The sequence below is a fragment of the Microplitis demolitor genome, chromosome 6 (genome assembly GCF_026212275.2).
Source record: "Microplitis demolitor isolate Queensland-Clemson2020A chromosome 6, iyMicDemo2.1a, whole genome shotgun sequence".
NCBI classification, from domain to species: Eukaryota; Metazoa; Arthropoda; class Insecta; order Hymenoptera; family Braconidae; genus Microplitis; species Microplitis demolitor.
This window is the reverse complement of record NC_068550.1, coordinates 5468143-5489704: the sequence shown is the minus strand read 5'-3', so window position 1 is coordinate 5489704 and position 21562 is coordinate 5468143. Positions and strand designations below refer to the sequence as shown.

General features: G+C 28.3%; 1 protein-coding gene across 4 annotated transcripts in view; it reads left to right on the top strand.

The window, feature by feature from the left end:
- LOC103577599 (uncharacterized) overlaps positions 1-21562 on the top strand; it is an 83657-nt gene that overhangs the window by 11258 nt on the left and 50837 nt on the right. For 2 of the 4 annotated variants that reach the window (XM_008558311.2, XM_008558313.2), the window contains exons 1-5: positions 10969-11118; positions 11391-11755; positions 12568-12908; positions 14690-14755; positions 20696-20894. In XM_008558311.2, coding sequence (XP_008556533.1) covers positions 11047-11118; positions 11391-11755; positions 12568-12908; positions 14690-14755; positions 20696-20894 — 1043 coding nt within the window. In that variant the 5' untranslated portion in view covers positions 10969-11046. Of the gene's footprint in view, positions 1-10812; positions 11119-11390; positions 11756-12567; positions 12909-14689; positions 14756-20695; positions 20895-21562 lie in introns of those variants that run through there. The other 2 variants (XM_008558310.2, XM_008558309.2) reach the window with 2 other exon arrangements.

Sequence of the window (21562 nt, the reverse complement as noted above, 5' to 3'; positions counted from 1 at the left end):
CAGCTTACCTAGACACTATTTAAAGTTTTTATAGGACTTATGAGTATCTAGTTTTATACCTAGGGCGAAAAATTTGGTCTGGTTTTAGTCTAACTAGATTGCATTTGAATTAATTGGTCTATTTTTGAATTTTTGAGCTGTTTTCTATCTAAAAACTATCAAAAACAAACTAATAAAAATATTAAACAGTAAAAATCTGATTTTGGTCTGAATAAAAAGAAAAAAAGGCAATCCCTGATTTTAAAAAATGATTTGGAATAATTCAAAACAACTTGAAATGAATTAAAACGATTTGAATTGACTAATATATAGATATACACTTAACATGGAGCAAATAAATTTTCTTAATCAGGGATAGGTTATGAGGAAAAAGTCTGATTTGATTTAGAGGCGACTAAACCCAGACTAAAAATTATTGAAAACAAATCTGGAAATAGTCTAAATAAGGAATAATACGGGCAAGACTCGATTGAATTTCACTTGTTAATTAAATGCAAATAAAAAGTAACATTGAATGGAAATAATTTAAAATTTTGATCTGATTTAAAACAGACCAAATTTTTCGATCCGGGTATTCACTGTGAAAAATAAAACTATTTAGAACTTAATATTGCCATACATGGTAAATAAAAATTTTAAAATAGTATATTACACACCAGGGAAGGAAAGCAGGTCATTCCGACCCGCCATGTTTTCTGCAAAAAATTTTTGGTATGAAAATGGTCCCCTAGGACCAGGATTTTTAAGAAGTCAGAGCTTGTTAAATCCAAAATAGTACTTGAGGACTTGAAAATACTTAATTAGATTTCAGTCAGCATCCAATAGGATTTTAGTAGAGCTTAACTTTCTACTTTGACATATAGTTTATATTTTACTTTGTTTTTCATTTAAGTTAATTGTTATTTCAAATTACTGATATTTAAGTAAAATACAATTAAAGTTTAGATTTTCGATTTAAAAATCATGGAATATAGTAATTCAAATGTGAATAGAATTGCTATTATTATCCAATTATTTTATTGTAAAATATACTTTTTGAAAGACAATTACGTTTCGATGAAGCGTTTAACGCTAATGAAATTAGCTCGTGTAGCTGTTATACGAATCGAGAATATAGAAAATGAATTTTTAACAATACGTATCTACCGATATATGCTTGAAATTCCATGCATCGATTGCCATATTGATGTTAGATACATCATCTATTTTTAATACGTGATTCGAAATCATGTAAAAAATTAAAATTTAATTTCTTTTAGACCATTTATATTTGAATTCACAAGCTTTGAACATTTTTCAAAGCATTCCCCTTCAATCCGTGCTTTTGACATGGATGATAAAAGTTTGATGTTATTTTATTTTTTTATATTGAAAAATCTAATAACTTCTTGTTAAAAAAAAAAGTGCCTTAATTTATTTAAAAACTCGCAATAGATTACAGACCTCAAACACGAAGCGTTGAGAGTACTCAACCGCTTGAAATTTTTTCACTGCATTGCAAAAAAAATGCTTCTTCCAATTACAATATTATAGAAGCGGGTTCTCCAATATGTAATAAAGAGTACTGACAACTAAATATTGACTGCTGACTGTAGTTGGCGTTTCGTTACTACATGTGTGGTTGAGGTTATTCCAAATTGGAGTTGGAATTTCTTTACGACAATTTGTAGTTACTTCAACTACAGACTACAGCTGCTATTGCATCGATCACAATTTTTTTTCCGTGGGATTTCGTTATGTTAAATGGTTTCTGTTACTTATATATGACATTTAAACGTAATAAAAGCACAGTTATTACATAAAGAGGATACTTTGATAAGTACTGAAAATCATGTTTCACGCGGAAGCGCGCATGTGTCGCTTTTCATCTTTATTTGAAATGTATGTTGTCAACTGTCTATATTTTTATGCTGTCTTAAGCCTTTAGCCAATCACATAAACTTGAAATCTGAAAACTACTTTTGTGCCAATTTCGTTAAATTCTACTACGACCTAATGAAAAAATTACGAAGACATTTTTTCTAAAATTTTACGAATTGTAGGGGAGTATTTCACTGTAGTTAATTGTTGCCTTACTTATATTTTACTATTGAATGATTTGTATATACATAAGCTGTCAGGTATTCAATCTAACTTTGTATCAAAAATAGCTTCAAAGTCTACAAAGATCTTTATAACCTACAACCATTTTTGTCGATATCGAGGCCAGCAAAATGTAAGAAATGGATAAGAACAAATAGACAGACTGTGGGGAATATAAATAGAAATGAAAAAAGTCATTTAAACTATAATCGACTGTTGAAAATACTAACAATGTTATGTATCCTCTGGCAATTTGCCGAATTCCTGTTGAATATTTTATATTGTCTAACATTGATTTTTATATATATATGTATATTGGAGGGCCAGGCAAAATAGGACATCCAAAAATTTTAATAAAAAAAAGTTAATTTTTTTTTTTACTACTTTTACAACATGGCCGAAGATTATTTCTGCAAATTTAATCTTTTCAAAATTTTTTTTTCAACTGTTCACTTCAGGCGTTTTATTCTCAAATATAATTTTTTCTTGCTGAAATGTACACGCGAGTCACTATATTCGTTAAATTTTATGAAGGTAATTTTTTTTTTCCTATTGATCAATAGCAATTGATAATTTTTTTTTCTGTCTACAAATATAAGCAAAATATAAAAGATTTAGCTTACTCTCACTGGATAAAAAATTTATTTTTCTCTTGGTATTCCCATTTTACTACACCGTTTTCTATATATATTTATTTATTCTTACGTATGTAACACAATATACAATGTTACTTTTTACAATGTCTGGAGTTGGAGATAGATAAAAAGTGAAACTACAACGATTTTTGTAGGTGTCCAAAGCAGAATAAAACCAACATCCTATTTATTGTTTCTCTTGGAAATTCAACGTAAAGTTTTAAATCTACTCATATTTTATTATTTCTACCTCTTAAAGTTTCAAAGATAAAAAGTCATTGAATTTTTTTTCAAAAAAAAGGAAGCTATTAATTAACTCCATTCCGATTCTGGGAAGTACTTTTATCAATAAGCATCTATTATGTTTCTGTATAAAAATATGCATTCGGTATTTTATATATATATATATACATATAATTAATGAAAGTATTGAGTATAAACATTTACTGAGAAAATTTATTAATTTAATTGTAATTAAAATAATTATTAAAACAAAAACCAATAACAATTGATGCAAATATAATTATTTTTGCATTTAAATGCTTATTGACATTTAATTAGTACAGCATTGTTATATAAAATATTACTGCAGTATAACGACATGAAGAGCACTTAAAAACGCAATATGCATCGTTGCAATAAGTATGTATGTAGGTACAAGTATTCTTGTGAGAGCGATATATGCTTAATTTTACTCTAGATAACCACTTAAGCAATATTTTTTTTCCACGTGTGCTAATTAGGTTTAGAAAAATGCTAAGAACAATCTTCTATTCGAGAGCATAATTTCGCTAATAACTAAATGAAAAATCTGAACAAATTCTAAGATCTTTATTATTCAAGCATATTTTTCGATGATTCATTAAATCGAATTCATTTTTTTTTTTTGAGTTTAGTAATTGGTTTTAGTAGATTTCAGTTTTAAAATTTTAAAATAGTAGCAAATATTTCCAAGCTCAAAAAGCTGGGAAATATTAGATCTGGAGACAATATTCGTGAGCTCAAAAATATCTCCATAGTGATTTTTTTAAGATTTTGAAAGTTTAAAACAGCGCGAAGTTTTAGGGTCAGCCCGCAAAGTTAACTATTCCATGTACCTGAAGATCGGAACGTTTTTTGCGGAACGAACACAAAAAAACAAAATGAAGAATCTACTGGATATAGATTTCTGAAATGTTTCAAATTGGCGCTAGTCTGCTCTCTAAATCTGAAACAGTGAAAACCACTGAAAAGTAGAGTATATACCACTTGGTATACTTATAACTATGAAACAGTGAAAAGTCACTGTTTCAGATTTAGAGAGTAGTATCCGAAAATTGCAGCCACCCCCAATCGCCTTTCAAGTTATCCTTAAGCAGTAGAATTTCATATATTTTTTCATTTTTGTTGCGCGAAAAACGTTCCGTTCATCAGGTACATACTATTTTCTAAATTTTTCATTTTAATTTTGGCATTTATGTGAAATTTCTATCTCTCCTTCCTGAAAGATCCCAGGTTGCAATTTTTTATTAAGTAAAAAATTTTTAGTTTGCCATCTAGAAGTAATTTGTAACTTCTACAAACCTTTTTTCCGGTTTAATGAAAGTAAATACATTGAAAAATGACCGAAAATATTAATTAAAAAAAAAAAAATATTGATGAAAACTTATTGTTTAGTAAAGTTGAAAGCTCGAAATTTCTATATACTACTGAATTTGCGCAATGTGATTCCGTGATATCAATGACCGAATAATATTAAATCAATATACAATGAACTTATGATGCTAAACTTGATACTCCTTTCTCTTACAGCCTAATAAATTTCCTAAATTGCGTCACTAATTATTTCACCGTAAATCGTCTTACTAAGTACAGCTATTGTTATAAAGTTTAAAACTGGTGTTTCTTAACTGAGACAAGGTACTAGTAGAAGGTTCTACGAATAACAACAGCTCTAGACTTTGAATTAACTAAAGTAATACGAACGAAAGATGCGATACACATTCTTCAACTTTTTTTTTTAAATTTTCATTTCTTTTCGTAGTTTATTATTTTCAATGTGTTATTGTTCAGCGAATAATCTAAAGCTAAAAATATTACTAACGTATAATCCGGTTGCTACTAACTTTTTAATTATATAAATTTTTAATTGGAAATTTTTATTAACAAGTGCCAATTATTTTAGCTCAATAGTTTTATTTTATTTTATTTTTTAATTTAATTACTAAAGTAAATATAAATGTTGACATTAGAAAAGTTCTTAAATCAATAATTATTTAAGGGTAGTTATCGAAATTATTATTTTCAGATTAATATATATCGATACTAAATTTATTTTAATTTTTTTAATCTAGAGAGTACCCTCCTTCATAAATATCCTCTTTAAAAATGAAGTAGTGTATTGCCACAGAATCGCAGTGCATGTTCACTATTTTTACCAGCTATAGATATACCAATAGGAATCAGTGAATACTTACTAATCGAATTAGTTAAATTTTTATCACTAGTTGAATTAGTGAAATTCTATTACTAGTTGAATCAGTAAAAATCACTGTATGTTTCCGGGGAATGGTAGCTAAGTAACCAGTGAAATGCATTGTTTGTTTTAGTGAAACAAAATTGCTGACCGAACCAGTGAAATTCACTGGAAAGTCTAACAAATAATCCGCTGATAATGTTAATGAAATAAGACGGATAATTTTTGTTTTACGTTTCGGTGGGTCTCGAAGACAGAACCTTAAGGTCACTGAGCAACCGTTCTATCCACTGTGCTGTTGAACTATAAAGACGAGAACATGCAATTTAGTTATCTATGAGAGTTATAATTATTTTTGCCAATGAATTATCATTCAATTGATAAACTAACTATTATCATAAATTCTAATATCTTAGAATTATTTAAAAAGACAAATTAATAATCACGAAATATTTTAGTGAATGATTAATTATTAAGAAATATTTTAATTATGAATTAAAAATAGTTAATAAATCAATTGAAAATGCTGTAGGTGTTTAATAACAGATTGTGTGGGAGCGCGTCGTTAGTTTATTTTTGTTGAGATAAAAATTATAATAATTTTCACTGATTCAGTATTGAAAAATTACGTTATGAAGTAAATCAGTGAAATTTCTACTGATTAGCTGATGAAGATACTAAGTTGCCAGTGACAAATTGAGCAACTGACAAAATAGTGAGTTTTTATTGACTTTTTATTATAAAACACAGTTTAACTAAAATATTGAACATTTAGTAATTAGTATAACAGTGACAAATTGAGTTATTGCCTGAATCAGTGATAATTTCACTTCTTCATTTTTAGATAGTAAAAATTAGCTTTCAACTGATTTTTTTTTTAGTTAAATGATTACCGCAATGAAGACAATCGATATATTCACCATAATGTATTGGATTGAAAGTTAGACAACTGAAAACACTAATGCATCTATAAATTAAACTGTTAATTTGAATATAGTCAAAATGACATATTTTTATTTTGAAGTAACGATGAACGGATGTTATTTCGACAACGTTGAAACTGGATCAGAAACTGATTTGTGCCTTAGGGTAGCAACTGATCATTTTCAATCTGATAATTCGCATCTGTCTGAAACTGGCTTGTTTCAATCGGGTTATACAGATATATCGAAATTAGTCGTTTCAATACAGGTGATAGAAATTAATAACTGAATCATTGATTTCGGAATTTAAAAAAAACGCGTTAAATATTTAGCTTCATTATACAAAATACATGACCTACATAATTACCTCCGATCGTAAATAATAACATGGATGCACGAGATAACATTGGGGAAGCGTAATCGATGATCATTATAAACAAGCTCATTAACCGAGTGTAACAGCAGAGAATGAAAAAAAAAGGATAAATCGAAGGGATGATAATAAGAGTAGACGAGAAGGAATGAAAGAAAGAAGAGATAAAAATGCAGCTCGGAAAAAAGAAAAAGACATCGCGTGGATAGTCTGTGCTTCCGATGGTTATTTCCCCAAGCGCATGAAATTCGATCAAGTTTGAAATTCGCTCGAAAAAATTCCTGATGCTTGAATAAAGTAACTTCATATCTTCTTATGTCATATTTTATTACTTACTGACATGAATCAAAATTTTACTGACCGGTGAATTTTTTATAAGTATGCAAAAGTAGAGCTTAATCTATTTTTATCTGTAAAAAAGTATACTGCGGCTTTAGATGTTGGATTTTTAAAATTTATTTTGAATTGAGAAATTTTACGGAAAGAAAAGTATATTGAATTCACTTGTTTTGGATGAGTTATAAAGATTTGGTTGGTGGAAAAAATACTCACACACACAATTGGTAAATTAGATCTCTCTACCTTTAGATGTCACCAGGGAGTTTTTTAGTTTTCAAACCCTTATAACTTACTCAAAATAAGTGATTTTTCTGTGTTCCTTTCCTTTAATCTATGAAGTAAAATAAACTAAAAAAAAGTGTATGAAAGGTCAAAAAAACTTTTTTTACAGAGCAAACAGGATATACCCCAACTTTTGCATATATTTATTAACCCAATTTTAAAGTTTTACTTTTTACAAGTAAATTAACTTTTATTTAAATAAAAAAAAAAAAAACTATTTATCTAATAGTACGTATCATTATTCAAATGGATTTAAACTTATGACTTGCAAATATAAGTAACGCTCGCAACAATATCTATGGCGTCAAAGTAGGGCAATGTTATAAAAATACTAATATGGCTTATTGTATAGTTTTGTTGTTGATGTAACGTTTGCATTTAGATGGAACTTACAAATAGGATAAAAACAACGAGAGATATAAAGGAAAAGAAAAATTTCATGAAAAAAAAAAAATAAATAAAATAAAAAAACTAGATAAAAGTGACGAAGGAAAGAAAAATAAAAAACGTATAGTGAAAAGGTTGAAAATCTCAACTCCCAAGAGCAGTAACTACGTGACTTCAATTTTTCTAACAAAGTTCTATCCAAAAACTTTTTTCTTCATGGCTATTGATGATAAATCAATGTATACATTTAGGATGATGTACGTGTTGCAACAACCATTCCTCAATATAATTTGAGAACCATTTTTAAAAAATTAGATTTTTCTATCGTTAATTCGACATTTTTTTCGTCACCTCGAACGCAAAGCAAAGGTGGCGTAAAAATCGCGATCTATTCGGCTTAAGTTATTTCTACCACTTTTACATTGCACTTATATGGTAAAAAAAAGCACATTAATGTTAAGCAGACATTCCAATGAACAATTCTGACATAGATATAGGCTCTTTTATTCAGACTATCATTAAACAAAAGTTAATTGAAAAATTTTCCTTTTGAATGTCAGTTGATCTGCGTATATGTAAATGCGATATCTCTTTAAAAACTTGATGTATCACGTTGATTTTTTTTATTAACTACGGATTTCAATTCTATAGAAGCCTATTGAATATCATCACTATTGTAGACCAGCGCGTTCATTAATAATTGAATAAAAACCAAAAATTGATGATATCGACTGATAACAGATCAGTCGTTTTTTTCACAAATATTTACAGTTCAAGCTCGTTATAAAAGCTATCCCTATCGCGATCTTTCTCACCGTCTGCAACGATTCACATACGTAACTCATATATAGAACGCATACCAAAAAATTAAATGGAAGGTAGCATAAATCTTAGAAATTTCAAAAAATATTTTCCTTTACAACCCCTGACGATCGTACATGACGAGATTGGACTCGTTATGTTTTTTTTCGCTCATCTTGATTGCGCGTTTTTACTTTTTTTCCGTCGAATGTTAACATAAGCAATGGCGCGATAGTAGAAAATATAAAAACATTTAAACTGAGACAAAAACTATAGACGATATTTAGCAGAGTATTTAAATAAATAATAAAAAAATAAAATATTCAAAGCAATTAAGTTATTTTTATTTGTCTCATTAATTATTTAATTATTTTTTCGGTAAGTTGAGCAGAATACGCGACTCGATAATTAATAAAAGTAAATTAATTATTTAAAATATTACATTGGTGTTCGAGGTGTGCAGTTTTGAATTTTTTAAATAATTTTTTTTTGTTCATTTTTTGTTTTACGTTTTATAGAATTAAACTGCAATCAAAATTCTCGATACAATCTATCATTTTTTATAGTTAGTCAACTTTTTTTTAAATTCAACACAATAAATTTTTTCATTCAGTTGAGCAGTCGTGCATATCGACATTGGAGTTTCTATCGCAGTACAATTTTCACATCTACGACAGGCAACTCGAACCCTTGCTTCAATAACCCGTTATTCTGTATTGGCTGCACCAGCGAGATATCCCAAGTTTTTTTCATAGCAAAAAACAAAATAAAATAAACCAAACAAACGATTCTATATAACTAAAAATGATAATAAAAATATTAAAGTTATAAGAGAAATAGTGGAACAAGTTTGAATACTAAGATAAAATAAAATATTCTGAAAAATTTATTTTAAAAATTTCAAGCATTTTAAACTATCATGGATTTAACATAAAGTTAACTTTATTCGAATTATTTTTTTACTTTCTAAGTCTACTTCTCGAGTGTCAAGTGTATAATAATCCTTATAAACTTTCAATGCTTCTCAAGTAAAGCGGATAATTTCATCATTGATACTTAAGGGTGACAGAGTAATTTTATACTGTAACTTCTCAAATCAAACTGTCTCTTTTTTTTATTTTTATCTAAGTTAGTTAAGTAATAGGATAGAATAAAAAAAATTATATACGAAAAAAAAAAAGAAATTTCTTGCCTCAAGAAAAGTTTTTCTCTCCCAAGAAAATTTTTGTTTTCAATTCATAATGCAAAAAATTTCTGAGTGATTTACATTTCAATATTTTTCTTAACTTCCTGTTAAGGAAAATGAAAATTTTTAATTTTTAAAAAACATAAAAGTTATTGTCTTCAATGTGATTTTTGAAAATCGAGTTTTTTATCAGATATCTACAGCAATTTTTATCACTGATTACGACTAGCAAATGTCACTAGCAATTAAAAGGAGTTGTCGGTCATCGAAATTTGTCTACATTTAAGGTCAATAGGTCAAGATATCTCTGAGCTATTTGAAATTTAAAAAAAAAATGACTAAATAAATAGTTTTAATTTTTAATTTCTGGACACAACTCAAAGTCTATTCGGCTACCCAATTTCAAAATACAGTAAGGGACAAATTTTTTGAAATCGATTTTTTAGTCTTCTTAGTTTCAATAGAGTCTTGTGAACACGATTTAATACATAGTTCAAAAATTTTATTTTTATCAGTTACTGTTTTTCAAAATTGGACAGCCGTATTAAGTAAAATTATTATTAATTCTTGAATTCATCAGGAAAATAAAATTCCTTACTTTAAAGTTGATTATTTGATGAAAAAAAAAAACATTCGATAAATTCAAACTAGGGTCAAGATTTTTGCTTTAATTCAAAAACAATAATTAATAATTAATTGGGTCAAATTTTTGATATTATGGCAAAAATATTGGTCGTATAAAAAAATTTTTGCAATAAAAGTTGTTCAAAATTCAATTTTATAAAAAAAATGCCTCTTATAATTTTGTCACAGGACTAATAAGAACGTCGTAATTTCAAAATTAAGATTTCCGTAATTATCAAAAATTTGAATCATTGATTATGAATCTTAATTTTGGAATTACGGTGAAATTATTGGTCGTTTAAAAAAATCATAAGAAAGATTTTTTTGAAAAAATTAAATTTCCTACAACTTTTGTTTGAAAATTTTTCCGACAAAACCAACATTTTCGCCTTAATATCAAACATTTGAATAATTTATTTCAAAATTAAGGCAAAAATCTTGTCCCTAATTCGAACTATTCGAATTATTCGATCTAATCGAATAATTCCACCTATTTGACATTTTCATAGAAAAATCTCAAGAATTCATAAATTGACTCGTTTTATAAAAAAATTTTTTTCATAATAATTTTCATTAAAATTTTTTTTTATAAATCATAAAAAAAAATTAATGTCCCATGTCTCGAATTCTTCCATGGATTATTTTTTAAGAATTCTTATGTTGCTTCGAGAAAATAAAATAATCACATTCTTAATTAATAAAAATAAATTTATTATTATTTACAGGGACACCTAGACAACCGTGGCTCGTCAGCAAGGAGTGCTGGCAGTGCAAAGAGTAGCAGTAGCGATTTCGGTGGGTCGCAGTCGTCGCCGATACGAGGAATTGGTTGCAATGCGACTGAAAGTTGTAGCAAGGACACCGACCTTTTGGCACACGCCGCTTCTGCTCTCCGTAGGTTACACTTCAAATCAGCCGGTGGTAGTCGCAGCTGTCGCACCGTCCCGAAAGTCGTGATCATGGGCTCAAGCACTGCCTCCGAAACAACTATCAACACCAGCACAGACAGTGCAAATACTCAAGTAACTATTGTAAGTATTGTCTACTTCGTTTCGTTAAGCTTCATTTAAAATATCTCGTTAATTATCACAATTAACACGATATATTTACTGTCATATTTTAACAATGGTTATATTTATCAACATTATGTACTGATGTTTAATTAAATTTTGGATTAAACGCAATTAATTAAATGCTACATCAATTAATTCATTACCACAAAGCCTAATAGATTAATTATGACTGATGACTATGGTAGGATTAAATTATAATAATTATATTGTATGCTTGACATGGATTAAAGATAACGACAACGGACAGTGAACAGCATGATGACAGTATGGATTTAGCAGACGATCCTCTAGAACTATCACCACCAGCTGTCTCAAATTTTACATCTAATTCAACATCACCCCCAGCCAGAAATGGAGCAAATAATGCGGAAGCCCACTATAAGAACTCAACAATATCCACTACCCAGCACACCACTGTCCCGACAGTTCAGTCTCCCCCAACAAACATGTTGTCCAAAAATGAAATTAGTCCGATTAATGGGGTCGGAGCACCCCCACCTACACCCTTACTTGGTGCACGCCATGAAAATAAATTTTCATTTAATATTGGACGGATTCCTGCACTGCCTGATCTCCGAACTGCCGAATTTTTTAGGTAATTCATTTTTTTTTATTGATAGAAAATAATTTATTTAATGATTATTAAGAAGAAAGTAAAAATTTTTGAAACACTGTAAAAAATTGGAGTTCTGGAGTTTTCAAAAAAAATTACTCCACATGCAAAGTGAATGAGGATTTTTTATGAGCGGAAATTTCGGAGTGACGCGGATTTTATTTAAATCCGCATTCCCTCTGGCCTGGAGTTTTAATATTTAAATAAATTTATATTTAATAGAAACAGCTGTTAATTAGAAACATAATTATTTAAATAAATAATTCATTCAGATATTAATAATTAAACTTAAAATATTATATTTTTAATTTATAAAATGTTTTAGTAACTCGCTAAATTATAATTTCATATATATAATACACAGTGAAAATATTAAATTATTGAATAGCTAGTGGCATAGTTTTTATGGGAATATTTAATATTTCAGTAATTTACTCCATGGGAATTAAATAAATAAAAAATCATCCACTCTGCGATAACTCCGCAAATTTTTTACAGTATAGGATACCAATTATTGTTTGATAATTATAGATAATCATTTTTCAATTAAATAAATTCATAATTAAAAATATGAATCCTATCAGTAAAAATATCAATCAACAAAATCATAAATAAAATTTGAATGATATCAATCCTAACTATGATAAAAAAATGAAAATGTGCTTTTTTGTAAGAAAAAAAGTTGTGTTTTTATCTTAAAATTTTTTAGTTTTTTCTATCGAAAATATCCTTTACTTCTAAATTATTTCATTCACTAAATTAAATTAAAAAAAAAAAAAAAAATTTATTTGTAGTACTCCTGTGCGGGGATCTGTAGATGCAGGACAACCAGATTCAAATCAATTGAATTCCATGCTTGCTTTGATAGCAGCCAAAGAAAATCAATCAACAATCGAAGAAGAAACGTCAAATCATATAACTCCTGCAAATAATACGATTAAAACTATGGAGTCACTACAGCAGTCTGTTGAACGAGATAAGTTCAATGGTGGCAGCGTAGGAAAGATGCAGAAAACATCAAAACCTAGTATAAACGTCACAACAAATCCACTTGATATCTCACTCTGTACACCACAGCCACCTTGTGCACCCACACAACAGTCTACTGGCACTAAGGGACGATGTAAACCACCAGGTACAGTAAAAAAATTTATATTTTTTTAAAAATATTTACATTAATTCTATTTATTTTTTTGTTTACCTCGGAGCATTATTTATAAAACTTTTTTTTTTTTTTTTTTTTTTTTTCAATACGATATGAACGCACAGTAAAAAATGTTGTCCTTAAATAAATACAATTTATGTATGTATTTAAAACGGAATATTTTAAATCCGCGATATTTTTTTAACCCAGACTTTTTATGTCACATTGACATTTGAAAAATATTAATTTTTTTATAAATTTTCAATGGATTATTTTCTAGCAGTCGATAAAATTTTCAATAGTGAAATTTATAATTTTTAATTAAACAGAAATTAAACACGGGTCGTTTTTTATACTACACAATTTTTTTTACTGGGCTTCGTAATAATTTATATTCAATCATTTATTTGATACTTTCAGGCGAGATTTATTTAATTACTTTATTTAAATTGATAAATATATACAGTTACCCCACAGTTATTAATTGTTTCAATACAACTCTGTTTGGAAAGTTTAAATTTTACGTTTTGTTATTTGTTATTAATCGATTGGATTTATTTTTGAACTCAAATTAATTTTCTCTCGAATGTTTTTATTCAAAATTACCCAACACATCAACTTTCATTCTTATATTTTTAAAATATCAAACAACATTAACATTACCTTCAAAAATCAATTACTTCGTAATTTCTCATTATTTCAAAAGAAATAAAAAATTTTATTAGCATTCTAATTATGTAATAATAAACTATAAATGTAAACTATTTGAAAAAGTCTTTAATTTCGTTCTGGACACAATTAATTAAGGTACTGATCTAGAAGAGGAGCTTGATACATTTTTCAAAGTTCCTAGTGCTTATATTCTGAATATCTATAATTAATCTTTTTCAACGTGTTTTGTTACACGGCGGATTAATTTTTCTCACCTTAGTTTTGTCTAGAACACTAGACATTTATGCTATTCTTGCACTTGATGAGTCTCAAATTAATGAAAATAACGTGAAAGCCCTCAGATATTCCAAAATAAATTTTCTAATGTGTAGTAATAATTTTCATATAAAGCCGTAAGATGGAAGATGAAGTTTTTGAGACTAATTTAAGAGTTAAAGTACAATTTTAAGCTCTTGCGTATGTGAAAAATATTATATTTCTGTTTTTTTGATTAATTTTCCAACACTGTAAAAAAAATGGTGTTCAAAAGGGACTCAATTTAACCCCGCGCGATGTAGACGATGTTAAATCGGTGTAAAAAAATTCCACGTATAGAAATTAGAAAAAAAAAGTGTTTCATATAAAAAAAATTATTTTAACACCAGTAAAGAATATTTACATCTTCGGCAGTGTTATTTTAACATCTCTTTCGGTGTTGAAAGTTAACACCGAAAATTTTAACACCTACACCGTCTGAACTTACTCGGTTTTTTTTACAGTGCAGGTTTTAAAAAATGGAACATAACTTCTATACCATTACCTTAATTAATTAATTGGAATTTTATAAAGTTTAAATATTTTTAAAAATTTAATTCTGATTTGAGTCAAGTAAATTTACTAAAAAATATATGACTTGTTATTAAGTTGAAAATTTTTTTCTTTCATTATAAATTCGTATCAGTTTAGAATTTAATGACAAATGATACCTTCCATAGAGATCAATGATGTAAAATAAAAAGAAAATTGAAAGAGAGATCAAGAGAGACTAAAGTATTATTGTAGGTTGTAATGAAAAATAAGAAGACATTTTTAGAAAATTGAATTGATATTCTTTCTTTCAGAATCTCATCCCCTCGTTTCCGCCATTCATTCATGGGTCAGGCTCTTTTTCCCGTTTTGCGCAATAGGTACAGTCGCCTGTGCTTTAGGAAGACCCCTGAAATACGCGATAAAACAAACGCCAACGTTTTCAAGTAAAATAAAAAATAATGGAAAGCTGTTAAATTTTCTTGGTACTATTTTTATGAAAGATATTTATCAATGTAAATCTCTTAATTTATCTTTACCTAATTTTTTTTTTTATTTTCATAAAATAAACGAGTTTTTTTGTTACATTTTTCGGGGGTCTTCCTTTGTGTACGAATGAGTACATTGATGATCGAGTGTTGCTTTTAGTTTCGCTTTTATTGTTTAGAGAAAAAAAAAATGCTGCTGCTGCTTCTTTATTCGTTCACTATTTCATGTTTATTCGTCTTGCGCCTATTTATTTATTTATTAATATTATGTTAATTATTCTCTTAGTTGCATTTTCTACGAACATCTCAAGCAACTGGTGAAAGATTTTTTACTCATTAATTTAATTTAAAAAAATTTCAACTTTAAATTTCAGTTAAAGAAGAAGTATCCTTACTGCTTTTATAATTGATACGAAAATTTTTTTGCTACTTTGTATTTTTTTGACATTTCATTTCATTATTTAAAAAGCATAAGTTAATACTTTTCATTAATTAAGAATTGAAATTTAAAAAATTGCGTATAATTCGAAGAAATATAATTAATATTACTGAATTTAATACAGTATAATCTAATAATGAGTTATTATCGAAGCTGTACTCTCATGAAAAGTGAAATTTTATGTGAAGCTAGAAGTGAAATAAAAACATTGCTTATAAGCAGATTGTACTGTACTTTTATTATTTTGCTTTTTGCTCATGCACGGAGTACAGGAAGTGTTTAGGACAAACAGTTTTATTTTAAATACCAAAAAAAAAATAATAAAATTAGAAAGAGAGAATTGGAAATAAAATAAATAAAACGGTCTCTTTAGTTTGATCAAACTGCAACATTTCCTGTTGGAAATAAAGTTTTGATCTGACGTTTGAAAATTGAAAATTTATTTAATTTATCAACTGGACATCGAAAATATATTTTTGATATTTTTTAGTGAGCAAGGTTATTGCTAATTTTCCATAAGTTAATTGTATAAAATTAAAAATCATTTGTCATTATCACTTTAGATCATGGTGAGATTTTTCGGTGAATATGCAACAGTTTCTTCGAGTGCAATTGATCCACTGATAATCGATCTGAACGACAATTGATCTGCACGGAAAAAATGGGTTTGAGAAACCTACGAATTATTATTATGCTCTCGATTGAACTTGAAACAGGAAGTTGAGTTGCCAAAAAATTATTATGCTACACTACAAAAAATATCATATACTTAAAATCTATCGATAAATTGTGTAATGAATATTATTTGTCTAAATTAGGAATTATAGAAGAAAATAAAAAATTTTTAAACGCTCACAATAATAATTATAGTGCAGCATGATAATTTTTTGGCAACTCAACTTCCTGTTTCAAATTTGGTCGACAATACAATAAAAATTCTTACATTTTTGGCCTCCTTTTTTCTCCGTGTGCCGATAATCGATCTGAGCGAATATTACTAGTCTCAAGAAATCAATCTTTCAATTGATACCAGAATCATCTTAATCTATAATCAGTTCAAAAGATACCATCTAACATTTGAAAAAAACTAGATCTCTCATTTTTTGTCATACAACGTAAATAAGTGGTTCGACTCGTTTCAACATTTAATCAGATTTAACTCTTTACAAATCTTTTCGATTGTCACAAAAACCATTCATTTAAGTTGACTGATATCGTGAACAGTCTGAAAATATTATTATCTTTTACCAAATTTAGATCACTACCAGATTCTCATAACCAAATTTATTAATTCCTAAAATATTGTAATATAAAATTTACAGGAAGTAATACGTATAAAATTAATCAAAACTTGACGATAAATAAATTATACGTTCTCATTCAGTAAACAAATTGAATGAAGTTACATTGAAAGAAATCTTTATCAATTTATGCATCTAAAATTCGATATTCGAGTGTTGTGTGTGCGAGTAGAGCAACACTTTGTCGTGGTAGTTGATTAAAATGCAGGATTTACTTTTGAACAGACTTTTACAATGTTAAATCACTTTCGGGCCCTAGTCAAAAGTTAATTTCCTAAACGACACGAATACAAATCATGGAACAAACATCGTTCACTTCCACTACATTGGTTGTACACAATTTCCGATTGCATAGAATTTTAAAACAAATATCGATGGCCTTAGTTACAAATGTCGCAACCCACAAAATAGGAGCCATTGAGTTTTTTACTGCAATTACTTCTTTGCGCTATAAACTGTAATTTTTCTTGTTTTTTTTTTTTTTTTTTTTCGTGTGATTTTACTAAAAATAATAAAAAGAAAAACAGAAATAAAAAATTTCATTGAAAAAATCAGTTTCCCAAAGAAAGCTATGAACGTTAAATTTTTTTTTTTTTTTTTTGATTGAATGCTTAGAAAATTTATGTTTGGAGTTTTAATAAATGGCTTGATTACGTTTGCGATTGCAGTAATTTATTCGTTTATTTCACTATTTATTTTTATAAAATAATTATTTATTTTTTACAGCCGAAAATAGAAAAAATCGTAATATAAATTTATCTTTGAAAATATAAAATGCGTTGTCAATTTAAATCCACAAAAACGTTTTAAATCACATAAAGCGAAATTTCATTTGATAAATTGGTCACGTGGTAAAAATATACATTTACTAATTGTATTTAGATAAATTAATTCAACAATAAATATTAATGCGTCACAAAAGCATCAACGAGTTAATAAAAGTGACAATATTGTTTCCTATATATAAAGTTCGAATAAAATGTGAACGAGTTATTTCGACATTATCCTACATGTGATTGGATTCGTGTTGTCATACGCAAATATAAAATCGATTGTGTGTTTTAAAGCCGCGAAAAAGGTATGATATGAGTGGATGAACTAACGAGATAAAACTATTATTGGGGTTTTTTTAGTGCCGTGTGCTCAGTGGTTTCGCAAGAAACAGAGTTTCAAATTATTTACAGTAAAATCTCCGTAATGTTAACACTCCTGTCCAGGACCATTCTGTAATGTTAACAAATCCTGTCGTGTAATTGTTAACATTAGGGAGAGAATCTTGTTAAATTTAGAGAGAGTGTAACACTACGGAGAGTCACAATAGGGAGATTCTACTGTACTATCCTAGAAAAGCTTGTTTCTCTTTTTCTCTGTCTCTCTCTCTCTTTTTTTCTTATCCTCTTACGCAGAGAAAAATGGGCTTCAATAATTTACAAATTTTTATTACAATGTCGACCAAACGTGAAACAGGAAGTTGAGTCGCCAAAAAATTATTATGCTACTCTACGAAAAATATTAAACACTCAAAACTGATTGATAAATTGTAATGAAAATTATGTATCTAAAATAAGAATTACGGTAGAAAACATAAAATTTTCAGAGGCTCACAATTATAATTACAGTACAGCATAATAATTTTTTGGGGGCTCAATTTCCTTTTTCATCTCTATTTTTCTCTGTGTACGTTTTTTACGCGTAAATACATATGTAAGTACACACTACATCATTTAATACTCAACTTACTCTATCATTTTAACAAATGAGTCAATAGAATATTTAGCAGTTTACTCGCTCATGTCTATAAGCCACCGACTCCAATTATGTATGACCACGTCAAGCTATGATGGGGTTTCGATCGATCTTTGTATTACCTCGCCTACACTTCCTGTTTCTCTCGTGTTGATTGCAATAGAAATGTGTTTGCACATACTCTACACATGCATCAAGATAATCAGCTGTCAAATACAAAGCATTATCTCTTAGTTTAAGCTATAGAGATAGAGACTCTCAAAAACATCACTTTAATTAATATAATCTTGTATTAAATTTAAATTATAGTTGATAAAAATACGCTTTGATTACTAATATAATTGTTTAAAATATAGTCTTTAAATAAAAGTAGGATGTATCGAATAAAATATCAAATTATTTTTTTTACGATACCACTAATAGTTTTTAGAAAAGTGTTAAAAGAAAAAGTGTTTTGTAAAAGATGAGCACTGCATTCTGTAAAATAGCCAGTTTCGGTACTCATGTGCGAAAGTAGGGATTTCGACAGGCGAAGTGACGTCACGAGCCTGAGGTTATGGCGTGTTCTCAACGAGACCGAGTGATATATGAGTAGATAGATAGGCGAGTGTGGCGAGCCTGGATATAACGTGCGAGGTCTCGTTGAGAATGTGTCATAACCTCGGATAAGTGCTATGCTGTCACTTCGTCTACCGGATTTATACCTTTGAACATAACGTATCGAACAATATTTTTTTTAATAGCAACGGTGGAAGTCTGATTTGTGAAAAAATAGCTTAAAATTTTTCATTTTTAAAAACGTGAAGTAGGATCGGTCTTGTTACATGTCTACTCACAACATCTCTACTCAAGGGAAATAGTTATAACTCTAGTCACTTACTTTTTTACTCAGCCACAACTCTACTTAAATATTTTTCAACTCTGCTTCAACTCTACTCAGTTATATCTTTACTCAGCTACAACTCTACTCAAAAATAATTTCTATTTTATCGATAGGCTAAAATACATGAGTGCAGTTGTTGCGGGATCTAGTTGAGATGAGTAAAGATATATATGAGTAGAGTTGTGATTGAGTAATGAAGTAAATGAGTAGAGTTATAACTATTTCCCTTGAGGTGAAATGTTTTGAGTAGATATGTAACACTGCAGTAGGATTAATATATATTATACATAACCTTAAATTTAATTACAAGAACTGACTTTGTCACCGAGAGTTTTTATGGTATTAAAGAAGTAATACAGTTTCCGATATACTATAGTATGTTTACTAAGTATACATGCGAGAATGTAGAGTCAAAAAGAGGAAGAGAAATCATTTTTCGATCCATGTGCGAGGAAAAATAACTAAACAATAGTTGGTCGGAAATCATATACTTTCCCTTCGCCAAACATCACTCAGAAATCAGACTTTCACAGTTGGTATTACAAAAAAAAAATTTTGATGTGAAAATGGTCTTCGATGAATAATGGTCAACTTGTTCTTGAAAATTACTGAGCTATTGCACTATTCAAAAATCTGTGTTTGTGCGCACATACGACACTAATGCTTAGTGCAATTTCTGCACAAACTTATTAATAACACACCGAGGACAATTGTTTACAATATAGAAGAGAGATTTAAAGATTTCTTATTTATTTCAGAGTTCACTTAATATTATAATTATAAAAAAAAAGTTGCGCCCCCACGAAAAAATATGCATCCTGGCAAAATAGTATATATCCGACTTATATCTTTAGTATTGTCATATGTATGCTTTTTTGCCGGCATATATTCTCGGATATATCTTTTTCCGTGTGGGCAGTTTCAAGTCTTCAACAAATTGTACGTAGAGAGAAATGTGCCGTTAATATTTCTATTGCGATGAAAACAGTATCGGTGATATAACACCTTGAACGACCTTCGTTTATTTGAACTCATGTTTCATGTCTTGCGACACAGTATAATATAAAATTCTAATCAAGTTACTGTTAATTAAATAACTGTTGATTATGCAACAAGTTTTCATCGAGAACTAGTGTCAAATTTAATTTTGTAAATAATATCATTCTATTAGAAATGCTTATATACAATGCCGATTTACGTATGATCTGTTGTACCAAACAAGAAATATCATGACCTTTAAAACAATAAAGACTCTTTAATTTAACAAAACAATATCTTTAAATCTTAAATCTCAGTGTTCAACTTTTGCCAAACATTTTTATTGCTTTCACGTTATTGTAAAAATTATTATAAGTATGTACTAAAAAAAATTTAAAGATTTTACTCAATACATTCTCGTGTATATAAGTTTATAAATTTAATTTATATTTGTAGCAATTATTTATGTTCTATATTTTTAAAAGGTGGTAGTGGCGGAGGGACCAAAAGAACAGCTCAAGCAACTATTGTCGTACAACAGCCGTCACTATCGTTAGACGCACCCGCTGCGACAATACTCCTTCGACCTGACGTTGAAGCTTGTCGTCGGGAAGAAAATATGAGACAGTTGCTCGACGTAACTCACACACTAACTCTTCAAGAGATTCACGACTTTGAAATGAGGTCAGTCACGTTGTTGCTTTGATCGTTATGATTTTATGAGTTTTTTGTTGATATGCTTCAGTAATAAATTTCATTGTATTAGTATCTATTGTACTGAACTTCTAACTACGTTTAAAGTATTACTAAAGTAAAATTTACGATGATATTATAAAATGGTTCGCAAAGTATACCCAGTAAGAAATATTGCGTATCTGCGTTAAAAACGTTCTGTGTTAAATTTTTTGTGTCAAAATTTTAAATCAATCTACTATTTAACATTTTGAAAATGTTATTTAATACTAAAATTCAAATAATTAACATTTATTAAGTGTTACTTTAAAATTAACACAAAATTTATGTTAAAACTAAATAAAAATCGACGTTCTAATTAGCAAATTGTCTAACTCTACTTCAGAAAATCCTCCATTTGTGCGAACAAAAGGAAGTTAAAAATTTTTTCCATTTAGAAATCAATTCCATATCTAGAATATGTATAGTATTTTTGTCAAGGTTACTCAAATGATATTTGCTCTGACTATTAGTATCTGAAAATTGCAGAGAATCAACTACGAAAAATAATCAATTAGACAATTTGCTGATTAGCACGTCGAAATGTGTCTTTGTTTTTTCAAAATAAATTAACTGATTTACTATTTATAACTAATATGAAATATTACGTGATTTTTTAA